The sequence below is a fragment of the Schistocerca gregaria genome, chromosome 1 (genome assembly GCF_023897955.1).
Source record: "Schistocerca gregaria isolate iqSchGreg1 chromosome 1, iqSchGreg1.2, whole genome shotgun sequence".
In the NCBI taxonomy this organism is placed as follows: domain Eukaryota; kingdom Metazoa; phylum Arthropoda; class Insecta; order Orthoptera; family Acrididae; genus Schistocerca; species Schistocerca gregaria.
The window spans coordinates 1122511441-1122533205 of NC_064920.1; the positions used below are offsets into that span (position 1 = coordinate 1122511441).

The 21765-nt window shown below is 43.4% G+C and overlaps 1 protein-coding gene across 1 annotated transcript in view; it reads left to right on the top strand.

Moving 5' to 3' along the window:
• The window catches only part of LOC126292321 (glutamate receptor ionotropic, kainate 2-like), a 1291187-nt gene that overhangs the window by 1219762 nt on the left and 49660 nt on the right, over positions 1-21765 (top strand). Inside the window, exons 12-13 of the mRNA XM_049986255.1 lie at positions 324-581; positions 6300-6578. Of these exons, the coding sequence (XP_049842212.1) occupies positions 324-581; positions 6300-6578 (537 nt within the window). The remainder of the gene's footprint in view (positions 1-323; positions 582-6299; positions 6579-21765) is intronic.

Genomic DNA, 21765 nt, shown 5'->3' on the forward strand with positions numbered 1-21765 from the left:
TTCCTATTCTCTCTCTCTCTCTCTCTCTCTCTCTCTCTCTCTCTCTCTCTCTCTCTCTCTCTCTCTCTCTCTCTCTCTCTCTCTACCTCTCTCTTCTCTGCTTCTCTATCACCATAGCCCTTCTTTTTCTCTCTCTCTCCCTGACATAAAGACGTTGTGAAAAGTACTAGTGAAAGAGACCTGAATAATCTTATATCCTTGATGATAAGCATTCTCTGGACTGTGCAAATAGCGTACAAGAACGGCTCACGAGAGAACTTTGCTGTGCGCGCACGCCAGCCAGCCTTTGCGGCGCCGGCAGTACGCTGGGGAGCTGTTGGCAGGTCCCGACGAGCCAGCCGACGCGGCTCTTCTCCTTCATGAACCCGCTGGCCGTCGAGATCTGGATCTACGTGCTGGCCGCCTACCTGCTGGTCAGCTTCACGCTGTTCGTGATGGCGCGCTTCTCGCCCTACGAATGGAACAACCCGCACCCCTGCCTCGCCGAGTCCGACGTGGTCGAGAACCAGTTCTCCGTTTCTAACAGCTTCTGGTTCATCACCGGCACCTTCCTCAGGCAGGGCTCCGGACTCAACCCCAAGGTAGTCGGCGCTCCCACGTGCTGGCTGGGCGCCAGTACGCAGCACGGGCCCCGCTCTGGACGACACGTGGGGAGTTTAGCAGGCGGCTGTCGCTCGCAGCTGGACGCGCTCTGCCGCGCACGCCTTGTGCTGTCCAACACTGCGAGCGTGGCTTGAATAACAGCCTCGCGAAACGTCACCCAACTGCCGTTCAGAGCTCAAAATTACCAGTCACTGTTTCTGTCTGCATGTTGTGTTTTATACTCCCAGACTGTGATCGTTGTCTATCGATGTATTACGATGTTTTTGCTACATTATAAGCATGCCATTTGCAAAGCTTGTCTGCTTACACTGCTCGCATTTTCTCGCATCATTATTCTCATCGTCTTTACCCCTTTCTTTCATACATTGAAACATTTTTCAGCTGTGTTTCTTAAATATGTATTTCATTGTTTTGTTAGTACTTAAGATAATTCCTGTTGATGTTTTTCTTGTATTCTCAAAACATTGGACACGAGTGCCTTTCTTTCAACTCGGGAACAAATTGTGACATTTCGGCACCGAAAAACTCTAAAAACCTTTATCACCAGTCACACACTGTTTTTCGCAAGGCAAACGAACCAATACGGCGCAGTTTTCTTGACGTCTGACGTCGACATCAGTGTCAGTAGAAATGAAGCACTCTTTCAATTTGGCATATACTTATTCACGTGTTGAATCTAACTAGAGAAGATTAGTGTCTTTAATTTCTTTCTTTTACGAAATCAAATAATAAACATTTTGCACACAAGAATTAATAGTAACACATGACTCTACATTATGGATAGGTATTACAATAACTGTAAACGTATGGCTAATATTATTCAAGAAAGTGAAAGTAAGAAAAACTGAAAAGAAAGCAAGAATGAAACGAGTTGTATACGATAGAACGTAGAAATAATTATAACACCTAAAACCGTTCTCTAGTTTCATTTTGTGTGAACTTGATGTTATCCTTAATCAAAGACATGAAACAAAAGTTTTCGTGATAGTAATATGCATGGTTCATTGCAGACCACAGGGAATGAGTCCTCTTTTTCTGATATTCTCAAAACTAACGTTATCTGGTTACTGTAAAATTGGATACACCGCTTCGATTATTGTTCTATTTCATCTATATCTACATTTATACTCCGCAAGCCACCCAACGGTGTGTGGCGGAGGGCACTTTACGTGGCACTGTCATTACCTCCCTTTTCTGTTGCAGGAGCGTATGGTTCGCGGGAAGAGGGACTGCCGGAAAGCCTCCATACGCGCTCAAATCTCTAATTTTACATTCGTGGTCTCCTGGGGAGGTATAAGTAGGGGGACGCAATATATTCGATACCTCATCCAGAAACGCACCCTCTCGAAACCTGGACAGCAAGTTACACCGCGATGCAGAGCGCCTCTCTTGCAGAGTCTGCCACTTGAGTTTGCTAAACATCTCCGTAACGCCATCACGCTTACCAAATAACGCTGTGACGAAACGCGCCGCTGTTCTTTGGATCTTCTCTACCTCCTCCGTCAACCCCATCTGGTACGGATCCCACACTGATGAGCAATACTCAAGTATAGGTCGAATGAGTGTTTTGTAATCCACCTCCTTTTTTGACGGACTACATTTTCTAAGGCCTCTTCTAATGAATCTCAACCTGGTACCCGCCTTACCAACAATTAATTTTATATGATCATTCCACTTCAAATCGTCCCGTTGAAGTATAATTAATATAGAGAGAAGATTAAATGATGAATATTCAGTCAGACTTCTACTGTTTCACACTGGCATCATACAATTGGAAATACTGTGACAGTTTTGCCTACTGCATACGGGGTGGTTTCAGTTACTTTCGAAATATTCGCATTATACGAATTAAGATTATTTACAGCTGAGAACTATTCCGGAGGTAGTGTAGCTATCAGAAGGACCGCGGAGAAGCCACACGAAGATAAAGCGAGGCAGCAGCTCGGGGTGTGGCAGGGAGAGGGGGGGGGGGGGGGGGGAGGTTGAGGAACGTTTTAATTAAGCAACGTAAATCTACACTCTTTGGAGAGTAAGCAAACCTTAGTCCTGCAGGTTGTGATTCAAGCATCATTTATCATAAAATACTAATTACTTGTAGCCTCCGAATTAGGGTTACTTATTCACCATAAGTGTTTAGAGGAACATTTTTTTCTCTGTTGAGCGGTTTTTGTACTCGAGGTTAGTTTCCTTGAAACTTCTTGTGGCCACAGAGATCTGCACTGAGTCACCTCTCCCGAGAAGACGCGTAAATGTATGTTACTAGCTAGAATACACAAACGCTCTTAATAGTAATAAGATTGTGAGTGAAAAGAAGAGAACATATGATGGATTCCATAAGCGGATACTGGAAAAACTTGCTGATTTAAGAGAAACTCATAAAGGATACGAGAAGGATAAGAAGAAAAGGAAACCGTATCGAGCAGTCTGCCTAGCAGCTCACACCATTTGCACGAAACGAAACCTGTCATGACAATGGCTCCTCAGAGGCAAAAATAAGACGAGCTCTATAGCCGAGCAGCGATAAGAAAGCAAACCGTCCAGAAGAAGGAAGTGGAAACCAGACGCCTGGCGTTCGTTACGTCCGCAGAGCCGCCCAGAGCCAGCATTGCTAGGATACTGGAGAAGCACAACATAAAAACCATTTTCCGCTCAATGGTTAGAATCAAGAATGTGCTTGGGTCACTCGCAGACCAGCTAGGACTACGAGCACCTGGTGTCTGCACCATCAGTTGCAAGATTGACACGTATTACATCGACCAGACGCAGCGATGCATATCACAGTGCTGTTCACAATATGCGACAAGCGTTCACCCTCAGCCAAACCAACAAATCTGCATTGACAGAGCACAGCGTTAGCGCAAGCCACCTGTTTGTTCTGAACAGCCAAATTTATTGTGCCGCACCAATGGGTTCACGACAGACGATTTGTCAACCGGATCAGCGATTCCCAACGGAGCTCCGAATGGAATGTGGCGTTAGAAAAACTACGTCAGGAACGCTCTGATGTGAAATCGGTGGAGGCAGCGAGTGGGATAGGCAGCACCAGAAATCGACTCCCAGGCCCCCCTCCTCCCAACACTAGACACGACGTCTCTTCTAGAGGCACAAGATTGGGCCCTCAGCAGAGAGGTCTGCGGCGGTTCAGAGACTGTAAAGGAAAGAACCGGACACGAATCTGACACTTCACGAGGAGATGACGATGAGGAAACTCGTCGAAACGTTGCAATAAGACGACGACTCAACTCGACTGATAACCTGTTATTATTTATCAGTGAAAACCATCGACAACAGCTGCATTCCCCTTGAGCACGTCACATCGTATTAAGTATTTATGGCTCATACTAAGAAGCTGGAAAGAACACACAGATAATGTTATGGGGGAGGCGAACCAAAGACTGCGTTTTGTTGTCAACAGAACTACTGAAGAGACTGCCTACACTAGGCTTGTCCGTCCTCTTTTGGAGTACTATTGTACAGTATCAAATCCTTACCAGACCGGATTAACGAAGAACATCGAGAAAGTACAAAGAAGGGCAGCACGTTCTGTATCATTATGAAGTAGAGGAGAGAGTGTCACGGACATGATACAGTATTTGGGGTGAACGTCATGAAAACAAAGGCGCTTCTCACTGCGTCGGGATCTTCTCCACAAATTTCAATCACCAGCTTCCTCCTCCGAATGCTAATATATTTTGCTGACAAAGGGAGAAACGATCATCATTATGAAATAAGGGAAATCAGAGCTTGCACGAAAGACAGAGGTGCTTGTTTTTTCTACGAGCTGTTCGAGAGTGGAATGATAGAGGATTATTGTGAAGGTAGTTCGATGGACCCTCTGCCAGGCACTTAAGCGTGTTTTGCAGAGTAGCTATGAAGGTCTAGATGTAGATGTTAGAAGGGTTGTAGGGAAATGCAACGCGTATGTAAACAAAATCGCATTCAAGACACTAGAGTGACCGGTGCCTAACTATTGTTCCAGTATGTGGCGTTCTCAACAAGTAGCCATGACTACAATCATCGAATTCAAAGAAACGCTGCTGTGATCGTATCACATCGGTATAGCCTGCACAAAAGCGTAACAGGTATCGTTGGAAGAAAGGTGACGTAGATCTCACGAAAATTGAAATTGTATGAGAGGTGGTTACGGGAGATCTCGCGAAATCCTCCTGCATATATTCAGTGAAATACTTTTGGCTTTCAAGGCCATCATGAGACAATTTAAGAAAGGCAGTCCACGCATCCGCGATAGCTTACAGCCGAAATAAGATTTTTATTTCCAAAGATATATGACCACTTTACGACTATATTAATAGCACAATGATATTAAATACACTGAAGAAGAAATGTCAAATTAAACCTTATATTACATCGTACTCAAAAATTAACAGTATAATAAGACTGAGGGGGAAACAGTTCATCCATCGAGTACTGGCACGTATAACAATACCTCCACTAACAGTTAATTACTTCAAAAATTATTACGTCGCGCATTCAAAGTATGATCTTTTTATTGTGCAACTAAAAGGTCCTTAATGTGGCAGGTATTGCTACATCATTTGATTACAGTCACTAAAGAAAATTAACAATAATATCACTCATCTTGTATTTGCAATCCAACGACAATCTAGCTCTGGCTTTGGCTCGTGATTAAAAATGTTGACTAGGTAGCATGACTATCGCTGTTGGTGCGAAAGGCACTTGGATGTTAATTACGCCGACTTGAAGAACTAAGGAAGATAATTTTTCATAAAAAGTCACATTTATTAAACTTCTTATACTTTCGCATGTTCAAAACATTACTTCATCATACAATTTCGCAGCCGGTATTGCACGCAATGAAACTCACAACATTTTTCATTGTCCACAACTCAGGCTCATCTTTTCAATTCCAACACACAGTCAAGACTGTTCGTATTATTCAACACAAAAACTCGACTATTCTGTACACTTTCGCGCCAAAAGTCACATGCGAGCCTCAAAGATAACAATAAGTACAAAGAGATTCACACTAGATAATATACAGATTTCAGCATCTCAAAATATCGACGTACCTAGATATAAAAATGAAACCAAATTTGAATAGAGTGAAAATACAAATTTGAATAGAGTGAAAATATGAGGCATTAGGTAGAAAAATATTCATTAATCTATGGTATCGAAAAATTGGGTTGGCGGGTCGTAATGGCTTCGCAAATACAGAACCATTACACACAGCCTGTAATGTTACATGAGCAAAACGGCTGGTGAGTCTGATGAATAGATAAAAACGGACAGTGCAGAGGTGAAGAAGGAGTCAGTGGCATGTGGGGATTGAGGAAGAGAAAAAAAAAACACTTACGCCCTTTTGTGTAGATGTTTATTGTTCCCCAAAAACCTCGTTTCCAAATTGAGTTAGTGACTGATGTCCAGTGACTCTGATGTCGACGTGACATTAAATTTTTTATAAATTTTCCGTGATTAATGTCTAGATTATGCTTCCTATCTCAGATGAGCCCTAGATGTAGCTAATCGCAGAAACTACTTTCTAGATGTAAATTCTAGCATCAATGACAGCCAGTCGGGAAGGCCCTCGTGTCCACAGACGAACAGCGCAGACTTCCAGCAGCCGACGACGACGACGCTGGCACCGACGCCCTCCCGCGAAGCCCTCTCAGCACGCGTCTCTTTGTGTCTGGTTGTGTTTCTGGTTTTTGAAGGTTTCGGAAAGCATGCCGAGTCGCTTGTTCTCGTTCATGAACCCGCTAGCGGTGGAGATCTGGCTGTACGTGCTGGCGGCGTACGTGCTGGTCTCGCTCACCATCTGGGTGGTGGCGCGCTTCTCGCCCTACGAGTGGTGCGTGCCGGTGTGCGCCTGCGCCGACTACCAGCACGCGACGGCCGCGCTGCTCGTCTTCCAGAACGACTTCACGCTCGCCAACAGCTTCTGGTTCACCATCGGCACGCTCATGCAGCAGGGCTCCGACCTCAACCCCAAGGTAGCGTAGGGTCCGGGGCGGGCGGCAAGCGATCTCGGCGGAGCGAATCCTACTCCAGGCTACAGCTGGCGTCATCGACTGCTTACGAGAGAGCTGCGCTATCACGAACAGTACAAAACGAATAAAACTCATTTTAAAATGTGGATTTGCGTCTCTCTTCTACAGGGTGGACAAAACAAAACTAACATAGAAAATGTTTCACCCTCCTTAAGATAGGCACCACAACTTTCACCTTCTGTGACTGGGGCAGATGGTGTAAGTTGGGTTGCCTACCTTAAGGGGGTAGGACGTGAAACGGGCCGACTTGGAGAAGGAGAGACGCCCAGGACATTTTAATTTACACTGTCTATACTTCTACAAATTAGTTCATGAAACTTTGTCAGCATCACCAGGAAGGACTCATAGTAGTGAAAGTTCAAGAACATAACAAAACAATTTTTTTTACATGTGAAATATTATCATTTTTTCACTCGGTATTGGCTGCATTTGTTGCTGTAGGTACACTTTCTTCATAAGTAAGAGAGATTCTTCGATGAATTTTACACAGCATACAAACCATACTTACAGGTGTATGAAACTCTAGAATTTCCCAGATCTGTTAAAAACCGTGGTAAAAATTGAGATAATTAACTATAAAATTCGAGTTTTCTCTAAACACGAAGTTTAAAACGTAACAGCCCATTCATTTTTTCCATAGATTAAATAAATTTTAGAGTTTCGTTCAAATGGTTCAAATGGCTCTGAGCACTATGGGACTTAACTGCGGAGGTCATCAGTCCCCTAGAACCTAGAACTACTTAAACTTAACTAACCTAAGGACATCACACACATCCATGCGCGAAGCGTGATTCAAACCTGCGACCGTTGCGGTCGCGCTGTTCCAGACTGCACCGCCTAGAACCGCTCGGCCACTCCGGCCGGCTACAGTTTCGTGCACCTGTAAGTATGGTTTGTAAGCTGTGCAAAATTCATCGAAGAATCTGTCTTACTTATGAAGAAAAGTGTACCTGTAGCAACAAATGCAGCCAACAGTAAGTGAAAAAAATCATCTAATTTCACATTTAAAAAATATTATTTTTTCGTGTTTTTGAACTTCCACTGCTATGAGTGTGAATCCTGAATCCTTCCTGGTCATGCTGACAAAGTTTTATGAATTTATTTGTAAAAGTGTAGACATTGCAAATTGAAATGTCCAGTGGTGCTTCTCCTTCTCGAAGTCGGCCCGTTTGACGTCCTACCCCCTTAAGGTGTATGAACAATTCCAGGCCACTTTTATTCTGTCCTCCCCTGCACCTCCCATGTAGATCATCTACAGTTTTGCACAATCGATGTTCGAAAGTCTTATCTTGCGTGACGGCCGAACCAGTGTATCTTCGTTTTTGGTTCGTTGCCCCATTGGGTCAAATGGGGAGCTCTCCGTCAGAAGTTTTCAACACAATTACCACAGGTCTCATCTACACTGGGGTTCTCAAACCTGACGGTCACATCCATGCTCCTGGGGGCACCATTACAAAATTTTCACCTTTACAGGCTGCTTTTCCTGTGAAGATATTAATATTTTTTTTCGGTTTCTCCATCTCAGAGGCATGCAACCGCCACATATTTTATCCAGACTTCTCCACTCTGCACTTAATATTGATTATTCATACGAAGTACATCACCGACTTCGGTCTTTCACATTCTCTTCAGCCTGTTTTCCACTTCTACTCGCTTCAACATGGAGACTCCACTCCCACAATGCTGCTTGTTTCTTTGCGACCTGAGGATCAGACATCCCTTGTATTTGTAGCAAAAAACAAATGTAAAGCTTGTTCGCCGTTCTACCATCCATGGACACAACCATATCTATTGTGTAACTGGTCACAACCGTTGTCAACAGGACGTTAAATACAATCTTCCTTCGGTTCTAGGCGCTTCAGTTTGGAAACGCGCGACCGCTCCGGTCGCAGGTTCGAATCCTGCCTCGGGCATGGACGTGTCTGATATCCTTAGCTTGGTTAGGTTTAAGTAGTTCTAAGTTCTATGGGACTGATGACCTCAGAACTTAAGTCCCATAGTCCTCAGAGCCATTTTAACCATTTGCACAATCTTTCTTCCTTATGCTTTTTCACAACTAACTACTACACGGCATCGCTCTTCAACCACTTGTGCTTCTGAAGTAATGGGATTCATTAACCTTCAAATATCGACTGCACGTAAATGCAGAGTTTTACAGATAAATGACCTTCATAGATGATAGAATAGACACATCTACTCATTTTAAAAACATTTTTATTTGTTTTTTCCCTTAGATGTGAGTTATGTACGTTGTTAGTTCCTCTTCATTCAAACGGATGTAAAGCTAGCCAGAAACAATATTTCGGAAAGAGCTTCTGCATTGCTAATGGACAAAAATGACGATCATTTCCTTTATGCGCGATGAAAATCTGCATATTGTTTCCCTGCTCCAATCAACGTGCTTCACTTCCCAACAACCGAACTGGTTCAACATCAAGATATCGTTCTGGTATGGGCGTTCTCCAGTTGCAGAGGTTCTTTCGTTGTTACATCAGAATCATATATAAGAGCTGTTTCAATATGCTACCCCAGGAAGAGTCTAATAAAAAGTGTGTTACCTCGACGCCAAAAACAAGAAACATCCGTTCGCAGTGCTATTCGACTATTTATCATGTCCTTACGCTGTAACTGCTTCCACCAAATCCGATAAACTTAGTGACAACTGACGAGAATTTTTATTGCACACCGCCAGAAGGCAAAAACGACAGAGTCCTGCGCAGCGGCATAGAAAATATCATGCAAAATGAACTGAGCACTGGAAGGAGCAAACGTCTTGAAAGCCACTCGAATGAATCGTACTTTGAAGGTGACTGCTTCAACTTCAAACAAAATCGCGCCACCAACGCTGTCCACCAAAAAATATCGTGTATAGCGTCCGACACGAAATCATCAAGACTGATGTTGAGCAGGAGGAAGCAAGCTCCACCCGCTGACTTCCAGTCGGACGTTACTACTTGTGTGTCTAATAATTAAAAACAACATTCGATGAAATTAAAAGCAAGGGCGTCAACATTAAGAGCGCAGTGGGAATTCCTTGTATAAGCGCAAGCGGAGAGAGGGAGAGCGAATAGGAGGAAAGAGAAAACTGAAGGACTCTAGTAGAAGAAAACTGTTCGGATGACGTGATTGAGGAAGAAACGAGAGCCGATGTGGAAGGCTTAGGGGATTCGCTACTATACCCAGAGATTAACAAAGTTTTCGATGACTTATGATTAAATAACGACCTTCCACGACAGATAAAATGACGTGTTAGTCAAACCTTATTAATTTGATGGACTACTTGGTGTAGGGTTAGAAAACGGTGGCTGCGTTGGTACTGATACATAACTTCAGTGACAACACAGGTATTGCAGGGTTATTTACAAGTACCTTCGGGATTTTAGACGCCAACTGCACAGTAGCTACAATGCATACAGTGGCCAGATCATCTCTCAAAGTTTTAAGCTCACGTTATAGGTGTTCAAAACGGGGGTTTGTAATGCGGCAAACGTCGATAGGAGCGGGCAGTTCATTGAAGTCGCTCTGGAAGTCGAAACGACAGCAGCCCGCTTTATAAGTCTGATCATTTACTTGGCTATTTGTAGGCGCGATCTAATTCAACGCAACAATACGGACCAAATGATTTGTTAACATGTTCTGACCTGCTTGGCTCCTTGCGGAGCGTTCTGCAACTATGCTATAGCGCGTACTGCGCATCGAAACTGCGAGAGATGCCCTATCCACTAACATGTGTCAATTTTTTTGCAGTAGTTTCCGTGCACTTGTCTTCTGAAACCCCCAGACGTACTTATGAATAACTTTGTTGTGGTAACCTCGTGTAACCTTCCAAAAGTCGACAGTATGTTGGTTTCTCGCAAACTGATAGAATACAATTCGTTCTAGGGAATTAATGGACACATTTTGCATTTTGCGCTAGGGGAAGAGCAAAAAATTTATCTTAATATTGGTCTCCGCCGAGATTGCTTGCTGTCGCCCCAGAAAATAAGCACCGCCCAAGAGAATGCAACAAGTGTCTGAATTCGCCTCTTTCGTGGTCTGCATGTACTGTAGAGCGTCGCTCAAAATAAGCACCAATCTCTCACACGAGAGGACCTAGGAATCCCACCCTCTTCTGTAATTGGTTTACGTTGTATGACGCTGTCAAAAAATTTTTGTCAACAATAAATTCAGACCAATTCTATGAATGCCCTCTAGTTTTGTAAGAAATGCCCTTTATGGTCTTCAGACAATGCAGAGTGTGCAAAACACTTGCCTACCAGAAATCGCCGGATGCGTAACATGAAAACGAAACTGGTAAGTGGAACAACTTGGTGCAATGCATGAAGAGTGACGTTGTTGTTATTGATCACTTGCTACAGCATTTTGTATCTCTTCAAAACACTTTCCAGTTCTTTCTGTGTTGCTTGAAATCATTTGTGTTTTCTGGTCTGCACATACTACAGCAATGCACATTTGTGGAGCGCGTTGTCTTTCGATGTACGTAGTTTTTTCTGGCTTTTCAACGCTTTAATTCGACAGATATTTAACTTTAATGTAGTTTGCTGTTAGTAAGGAATTTTTCAAAATTCATATCATTAAAAAGACAGGTTTTGACGAAAATACTACCAAAGTAATATGGGTTACCATCGTTCGTCTAAAAAAGACACTGGTCAGCAACTGAATTACAGATAGTTGGCTATGTTAAGAAGTAGTGCTGATGTCGCCTCGGCGAGTGAAGTACTTTTGCGTGGTAAATGGCCGTGATTTCTTCGTAATGGCGTGAGTTACGAAAAAGGCGACACAGGAATTCTGGTCTCAGTTAATGAGAGCCCTACTATATGGACCACACACACAGTGTTTGACTTGTTTAAATATAAGCAGGCACTAGACAATATTTACTATGGGAATGTCGATCTGGCTAAAACTGTTACTTCAAGAGGGAATTCGGTTGTTACACAACTGTTTTATTAAAAAATGTGCTGTCGGTAAGCCATGATTGTAACAGCGGATGAGCCACAGTCCACCAAAGCACTCAAAAATGCTTCACAACAATGAGCAAACACCAATATATTCAGACCATCTTCTTGGTATGGATCAAAGATCCCACAGTTGTCAGCTTTAGAACGAACTGTCATGGTAAAGAATTTATTGAGGACAAAGTTTGCTGTAAATGAGACAGATTTGTAACAGCTGATAACTCAACTATTGTGGACAACAATATGCAAACAACAATACAATGCAGTCCTTTCTCAGGGGACACAGATCCCAAAACATAATACTGTTGCATCCCACATACCACAGAGTGCAAGCTACGGGCATGGCGACTTTACCACTACATGCTCGACACATGGGAACAGGCTGCCAACGTTATGATGTGGCTAAGCTACAAAATACATTATGTGAACGCTCTTAATAGCCATGGGGGACGTGCAGGCCCCTAGTTGTACCCTTATAGGGAAATATTTAAAAGTAGAGATGGGGGGAGGGGAGTAGAACTTTCAGCAAGACATTGGGCACCATTTTGTTCGCCTACATTTGTATGGTAGAAAAGTGTAAATTCAGCAACGCCATGCAACCTGCCACTGCTCCTAAAGTCGGTCAGGTTGATTCGATGAACATTTTACAATGATTATGGTATCGTCTTCTCTCTTAGAGACAAGTAGACCAACTCGTACTGGATGCATCTAGTATGTTTCTAGGAGCGGTATGGGCGCCTATGGTCAATAGATTGAGCTGTGGATGGCGAACAAAGTAAGTCTTCTTTATATCACTCTGGGCAGGAGTTACAAAGGAATTAAGTGTAGGTCTCCAGTCAAACAGTGGAGTATCTGCTCATTAGCAAATAAAGTACACTCTTCCTGTGACAAAATGGTGTTCTTGTATCGCAACCACCACATCGGTGGTTCCTGTCGCTGAAGAAGTACGTAATGCATCAAACGGCAGTGCCTTATTCGGAGATATGATAGTCTAATCGGTTGACAGACAACGTTAGATGGTAGCGTTATGTTAGGTAGTTGGCATCAAAGAATGTAATTTCCTTTCTCTCTTGTGCAGTCACTCGTCCTCCCATGACTTGTGCGTCAACACCAAAATCACCACATACAACGGAGTGGCACATATTGCTGCAATAGTAAACACACACGCACGCTATGCTGTTGACAACCTGTTTCGATTAATACCCACTATGTGTGCACTGTAATTTGTCTGCTTTAGAGGCGATTGCTGGAAGTGAAAGAATCGGAAGAAGTTGGATAACTGAACCAGTATTTAATTGAAAAGTTTACATGATAAGGAGATGGAAAGAGAAGTAAACTGATTACAGGCATGTGAAATGCAGTCCCTTACAAGTAGGATAGGAGTAACAACGAGGTATAGGGTGAGGAATGAAACGAAAAAGTCAGCACTGAAAGAGGAACCTTTGCAGAGTCGAATAGAAATATCAAGGCTAAGATGGTATGGGCACTTAAAGAGAACGGAAAACAAGATGATTCCGCCACCTTGTCCTCCATATCTTATATATGTCTCCAAAGAAATTGAATTCGATCAAGAGCGGGTGTGCAAAAATTAAAGAATTTTTCCCATCTTCAGTCTCGTCAGTGCACAATGTAGACTGGCAGATAATTGCGGTGTTAATTTACAAGACTTATTTATAATAATACAAAAATAATAGTTTAGTAATACCAGATACCAAAGGAAGACAAAAATACTGTGAAACAGCAGAAATAATATGAGCGACAAAATTAACATCAAAACTGGGGAGCAGCTTAGTTGGCGAAGCTTAGGAATTCCGCTGGCTTCGAAACACACCAGATGAAGAAGAGATGGCAGTAAAAGCAGACTAGCAAGATAAAATGAACATATGTCACCAAAAGAAGTCTTTTAACCTGAGAAAAAATTTCTGAGTAAGTAGTATGTACTTCTGGAGCACATCATTGCATAGAACTGAATCATTAGCTGTGGGAAAACCGGAAAAGTAATCGAAGTGTTTGAGACTTGGTGTTACAAACGGACACTGGCAATTACGTGAACTTCAGATGAGAAATGATTAGATTCTCCGTAGAATCGTGAAGGAAGGAACGTACGGACAACACTGACAAGAAGAGGGGACAGGGTGATAGGACTTGTGTTCAGACTTCGGGTAATAACTTCCTTGGCACTAGAGGAAGCCGCATGCGGAAAACATTGGAGTATGTATAAAACACAATTGCGAACGTTGGGTGCAGATGCTACTTTGACATGAAGAGGTTGGGACAGGAGAGGAACTCGTTGCTGGCCGCATCTGAGTCGGAATAGTCGTGAAAAAAAAAGAAAAAAAGCATTCACAGCAATGGCTCTCTTGTACACTAATGAATTTAAGATTCATTTATGTATCTAATAAGTTGCTCAACCTTGGCCAGTGTGAAACATTCAGAGCACGTTTGCGTGCCGGGTGCTTTTAAAAAGACTGTCACATACTCCTACACGAGGTAGTATTGGTCAAACCTAGAAGAAAAATTCCTATGGTCATGTGTCCGGAAACCAGTACTTGTTGAAATATGAGCCCTTTTATTTGTGACGAGTACATTTACAGGTGACACACTTTTACAGTTCCAAGTAAGGACAATATCTGGAAGAAGTGAAGTCGTTGGGGTAAGGATAATTGTGGGAATGAAGAGAAAACATCTTTAAAACTGAACCGAACGACGTGAAATAATAACCATGAATTTATGTTACATCCTTGTATTTACATTTCCATGTGTCCAAAAATCTGTTTTGCATTCGGAATGTTTTTCCCGGCGTATACGACGGGCTGAGATTAGGGCCTGTCAGTAGGCTCACGTAATTTGTAACTTTAGAGCGACAAACATTTTCATTTACAGTAAGCACGTTAAGCTGCAGTAGCAATCGGTATATTACAATTCAAGACGACAACGACAAATATGTTTGTCGTTCCAGAATGTATATTCGTTTAGAAAAGTCACCTTGTGCAACGAGCAGATTAATGGACTACCGCAGTGGTCACCGTTGTTATCTATGAAAATACTGCATACGAATTATCAAGTCAATAAGAACCTTAAAACAAATAGATTGATATTTTTAATAAGATAATATGAAAAGAGTGTCTCTTATTTGCGATTAATAAGTTAGCTTCGTAAAATATAGGTATGAAGCTGGACATCCATGATGCCCTTTTGCCTACGATAGTTAAAAATCTTTTGGTGTTAAAATTTTCCATAAACAGTAAGTTCTAGCGCAAAATCGGTATGCACAAGCCGTTTAGGAAAACTTTCTAGCGATACCTCATTTATTTATACGATTAGTAGGTGTTGAGAAAAAGGGATGTAGACTTGAGAAATAATATATATGATGAGGAAGGAGTCACAAGAGATAGTATAGTAAATTATAACAATTTGCACATGTGGCCTGATGCAAGTCTGGCAATCGTGGAGGTGGGGTGTCAGAATCGGTCCAGAATCATTATATCGGCAGGAATTGTGACAAACGCATAGGGTCATATACTTTGCCAATCTGATTAATAGGTCCCGTTTATCACTGATTTCATTGCAGTGGATTACCAGCTCAGAAAGAAAACGATGACGGTTTATGCAAGACGGGGCAGCACTCCAATTTCTACGGACTGTGCTACAGTACCTGCATCACTGCAACGTTTCGTGAGCGATGGATTAGACGAAGAAGTCCGATAGCACGGCCTCCCCGTTCACCGGACCTGAATTCGTTGGATATCTGGCTGTGGGAAGAATTGAAGACATCGGTGTTTGCCCAACCCATCGATAATGTGCAGACGATACAGGAGCATGTGACCAATGCATGTGACGTGATGCGATTGGAGCCACATGTGGTTGAGAGAGTGCATGATTCACTGCGAAGCAGGGCGGTCGGATATGTCAGGATGTGAGATAACGACATGAAGCGCTGCCTATATTGTCTGCATCTACGTAACAAGCAGATAAGAGTGAGAGGACAGCTTGGCCCTTATCACAACAGTTATTGCATTCCAGGCATGTCACTATAGGAACTGATAGAAATATGTTTTTTATACATCCTGTATGTTCGTGTCGAACATTCGTCGATTTTGGGCAGTTCAAGTCATAATGCTTTGCTTAAGATGTTGTCGCGATCGTTTTGGACGTTATACAGTAGTTGTGTGTATAACAAGACCGATAACGAAAATGTCGGAACTTCATCATGCAGTCTGTGAATGACAGAAGAAGCCCAAGCGTATGAAATAAAATATGTACATATCATTTTTTAAAAATTAGCGTCAACATTTGTTATTTCTTGGACAGTGCAGTTAAGAGTATGGTGTGTTGCAGCAATAAAAGTCAGTACAGCTTTTAAGTGTTGTTACGATTTGGCATGTTCCTTTATTATTTTATGTGTGCAAGTGTAAATCACTCTCTTCTATCGCTTGATTTGTGTGTCACTGCAGTTTCAGAAATGAGCAATGCTTGATTTGAGAGCGTCTAATGGAACGGTGCTTATTTTCCAGACTCTATGGTACAAGCGGGCTGAGGCATCCAACATCCTGGAGCGTTTAACGCTAATAAAAAATTTGCACTTGGCAGCTCTTCCTCGGAAATATTTTCATTCTCAGCAAAAGCGCTGCGGCGGATAGATTTATGATATTTATGGAAATCCTATACCTCGCATTTTTTTCCTGCGCTTTGGTTAATACGTATACTCCACAATTCAACGGACACGTTGCAACATAGCGAAGGGGAACGGCAGTACACGATGAATACCGAGCTGAAATTCCTATTGGGCCTAGCCGATTTTGCTGCTTCGCTTCGGTTGATTGTCGATATTGCTCATTCAGAAATTTTACAGTCACTCACTTGCCGTACAGCTCTCAGTAATTTACAGATCTCTGAGGAAGAGGCGCTGATGCAGCATTAAACGTTTCCAGAATGTTTAAGGCTGTCTGCAGGCAGGCATTTCCAACCGAGATAAACCTTAGATTATCAGACACTGTCTATGAAAGCTGTGAATACAGGAGACGACTACGGTAACCAAGCAACCAGAGGATTCTGGGTTCACGTTACTTAAAAAATGGTTATCAGGAATAAATTTCAAGATTATGTAGTTCTTTTTTAGATAGATCGTTCTGCTGCTGAGAGCTCGCTGATATGAAACTTCTGTCAGTTTAAAACCATGTGCCAGACCGGGAACCGAACCTGGGTCTTTTGTTGCCTTTTGCGGGAAAGTACTCTACCAACTGACCTACCCGAGCACGACTCGCGACCTGCCCTCACAGCTTTACTTCCGCCAGGCCCTCATCTCACACCTTCCAATCTGCACAGAAGTTCTCCTGCGTAACTTGCAAAACTAGCATTCCTGGAAGAAAGGATATTGCGGAGACATGGCTTAGCTACAGCTTGGAGGATAGTTACCAGAATGAATCTTCAAAAAATGTGTGTGAAATCCTATGGGACTTAAGTGCTAAGGTCATCGGTCCCTAAACTTACACACCACTTAACCTAAATTATCCTAAGGACAAACACACACACCCATGCCCGAGGGAGGACTCGAACCTCCGCCGGGACAAGCCGCACAGTCCGTGACTGCAATGAATCTTCGTTCAGCAGCCGAGTTTGGTCAAAATGAAACTCCGTGGCAGGTTACAACCGTACGCCGGACCGGGATTCGAAACTAGGACTTTTGCCTTTCGCAGGCAAGTGCTCTACCAACTTCTTCTCGAGCACGACGCCAGGAAATTAAAACACACTGAAGCGCCAAATAAACTGGTATAATCACGTGTATTCAAATACAGAGATACGTAAACAGGCAAAATACGGCGCTGCGGTCGGCAACACCTTCTTAAGACAACAAGTGTCTGGCGCAGCTGTTAGATCTGTCACTGCTGCTACAATGGCAGGTTATCAAGATTTAAGTGAGTTTGGCCGTTGTGTTATAGTCGGTGACGGGCGATGGGACAAAGCATCTCTGAGGTAACGATCAAGTGGGGACTTTCTCGCACGACTATTTCATGAGTTTACCGTGAATATCAAGAAACCGGTAAAACATCAAATCTCCGACATCGCTGTGGCCGGCAAAAGGTCTTTCAAGAACGGGACCAAGATGACTGAAGAGAATCGTTCAACGTGACAGAAGTGCAACCCTTCCGCAAACTGCTGCAGATTTCAATGCTACGCTGTCAACAAGTGTCAGCGTATGAACCATTCGACGAAACACCATCGATATGAGCTTTCGGAACGAAGGCCCACTCTTGTACTCATGATGACTGCACGACACAAAGCTTTCCGCCTCGCCTGGGCCTGTCAACAGCGACGTTGGTCTGTTGATCACTGAAAAATGTGGCCCGGTCGGACGAGTCTCGTTTCAAATAGTATAGAGCGGATGGCCTGTACCAATATGGAGACAATCTCACGGATTCAAGGATCTCGCATGTCAGCATGGGACTGTACAAGCTGGTGGAGGTTCTTTAACGGTGTGGATCATGTGCAGTTGGAGTCATATGGGACCTCTGATACATCTACATACGACTCCGAAAGATGGCACGTACATGAGCATCCTGTCTGATCATCTGCATGTTCATTGTGAATGCTGACGAACTTGGGCAATTCCAGCACGACAAAGCGACACCCCACACGTCCAAAATTGCTACAGAGTGGCTCCAGGAACACTCTTCTGAGTTTAAACACTTCCGCTGGCCACCAAACTCCCTAGCCACGAACATTATTAAGCATATCTGGGATGCCTTGCAACGTGCTATTCAGACGAGATCTCCACCTCCTCGTACTCTTACGAATTTATGGACAGCCCTGCAGGATTCATGGTGTCAGTTCCCTCCAGCACTACTTCAGACATTAGTCGAGTCCATGCCACGTATGTTGCGGCACTTCTGAGTGCTCGTGGGGACCCTACACGATATTAGGCACGTGTACCAGTTTCTATGGCCCTTCAATGTATATCTGGTTACAGTAATTCCGGTACCAAATACAACGCTACCTAGATATGACGGGCTAACAATAAGATACCATAATTCTTACTCACACAACAAAGAACCTATACAATGGAAATGTTGTAAATGCTGTCACCAACAAACAAGTTGTGAGGACGGAAAACATGCTTAAATAAGTGTCGCCAACTATCACTAACGTTGTAGAAAGCTACACGTAGCTGTCAATCACTGTAGAATACTGTTTGACATTTCACACTTAAGACGCGTAATATCTGCACAAGAAACAATAAAATTTTATTTGTATGCATACAAAATTACTGTTAAATGTCATGTAATACGTAAAAATTATAAAACAAATGCACTCTTCTACGGTCGAAACGTTGCACAGAAAAAAAAGACTGAAATTTCTTATTGAGAAAATAAGTCTGAGTCAGTGGATAGAAAAATTCGCGGATACACGATATTCAATTTATGTGCGTCGTAGAGGTGGAAAATTGTGGGCTGATACTACTGATACTCAAGAGCGCACAGAGTCATATAAGTTTACCAAGTTCTTAACAGTGAAAGCTACACGCAGCCTGTTTGCAAACATAAGCATAAACCATTCTCCAAAAAGAATCTTAAACTACATGACAACAGAGTTAATTTTCTCACTCGCCCTAAACATAAGAATATCTGTAGTTCACGCTTGTATCGGAGCTTTACATGACGCAAGAATATTTAAGAAATGAAAGTTAATTGATTCGTATGTGAACCTGGATATCGTCTACTCTTATGCTTCCTGTCTTCACAGCTTTCTGGATATCATTTTTTTAGTAGTACTCCATGTGATTTCCTACCACACACCTTGATATACGTAAAAGATGTCCTGTATTTTGAACTATTTTGTGATTTATGTACTAACACTACATTTTTAATGCAAAATGTGCAACGAGTTTTCACTTACAGCTTTTCATAACCCCAACAAAATTTCTAGGATTTAGCAGTAATGCTTCATAAATTATACTGCTGTTGCTCAGGGAAAGATACTTTTCAAACACTTTCGTTTCTGAAGGAATTTCATTTTTCGTGTTTCTTACGATTTTACTCAGCTCAGTAGGTTCACTTAGTAGATTAACATAAGTGGAAGTGGGATACACGGGGTGAACCCAACAACGAAATTTCGAAGGTTGCACTGGGATATTTCTTCTGAGTTGAATCATATAAGTGGCTTACTACAAAGTAACAGCACTTCGTTTGATTTGTTACCCCGTTCATCTTTGTATCTGTACTGCACTGAATATACTTCGACAGCAAAGTAAATCTCGACGGCAAGCGCTCTGTGTCTTGTTTGTAAACAAATCTGTTCCACCCACTCTCACGGTATTTACTGTTGACAATAGCAGTGGCCACTTTACTCTTCGCTCTCAGGCTTGCATTCAGTGATGCTCGGTTCTGTCTCGCGTTTGTTTTTCCGGCACCGTTAGCAGTACGTTGAGAGAAATGTACAGCGGTGTGGGTAGATTTACCAGTGAACTGTTGGCCGAAATGCGTCTCGTGTGTGGGTTCACTGAATACAATAGAAGAGCGATCCTTCCATCTTAGAATGGAAGGCATTGGTCGTGCAAGCGACCGATCTGGAAGAATTTCGTACAAACGTAGTTGGGCTAACAAGCCAAATAAATCATAATTACATTGTTACTCCATAACGTACCATTGAAAACCAAGATTCCCTTATATTATTAATTAACTACCTACTCCAGCTTCTAAGGGATAACACTAAATATATGCGATAGGACGATTGTTTATAATACGTAGAGATATTCACAAACTTTCCCTGTGAATCAGTTTCTCAGTTAGTCACAACCGTATCAAAATCTCTAGAGTAGTTTCTGAGAATAGCCTTGGTATACAGACAGAAAAACGCAGCGGAGACTTTAATTTATAATATGTATACACTCTGGCCATACTTCTCTGCAATCAGGAGTTGCGACGGCTGCTTACTGCTTCTGCCGCCAGATATCGCCTCCTCTGCAGCTGACCGGCTCATAACTCCCATCATTGCCATGAAATATTACTCCAAACGGCAATTAAATATCGAAGAGATAGCTTTACAAACAGGGTGTCAGAAAAGTATTAGTTCAAATTAATACAGACGTAGAGAACAGAAAAACAATTATACACTCCTGGAAATTGAAATAAGAACACCGTGAATTAATTGTCCCAGGAAGGGGAAACTTTATTGACACATTCCTGGGGTCAGATACATCACATGATCACACTGACAGAACCACAGGCACATAGGCACAGGCAACAGAGCATGCACAATGTCGGCACTAGGACAGTGTATATCCACCTTTCGCAGCAATGCAGGCTGCTATTCTCCCATGGAGACGATCGTAGAGATGCTGGATGTAGTCCTGTGGAACGGCTTGCCATGCCATTTCCACCTGGCGCCTCAGTTGGGCCAGCGTACGTGCTGGACGTGCAGACCGCGTGAGACGACGCTTCATCCAGTCCCAAACATGCTCAATGGGGGACAGATCCGGAGATCTTGCTGGACAGGGTAGTTGACGTGCATTGTCCTGTTGGAACAGCAAGTTCCCTTGCCGGTCTAGGAATGGTAGAACGACGGGTTCGATGACGGTTTGGATGTACCGTGCACTATTCAGTGTCCCCTCGACGATCACCAGAGGTGTACGGCCAGTGTAGGCGATCGCTCCCCACACCATGATGCCGGGTGTTGTCCCTGTGTGCCTCGGTCGTATGCAGTCCTGATTGTGGCGCTCACCTGCACGGCGCCAAACACGCATACGACCATCATTGGCACCAAGGCAGAAGCGACTCTCATCGCTGAAGACGACACGTCTCCATTCGTCCCTCCATTCTCGCCTGTCGCGACACCACTGGAGGCGGGCTGCACGATGTTGGGGCGTGAGCGGAAGATGGCCTAACGGTGTGCAGGACCGTAGCCCAGCTTCATGGAGACGCTTGCGAATGGTCCTCGCCGGTACCCCAGGAGCAACAGTGTCCCTAATTTGCTGGGAAGTGGCGGTGCGGTCCCCTACGGGACTGCGTAGGATCCTACGGTCTTGGCGTGCATCCGTGCGTCGCTGCGGTCCGGTCCCAGGTCGACGGGCACGTGCACCTTCCGCCGACCACTGGCGACAACATCGATGTACTGTGGAGACCTCAGGCCCCACGTGTTGAGCAATTCGGCGGTACGTCCGCCCGGCCTCCCGCATGCCC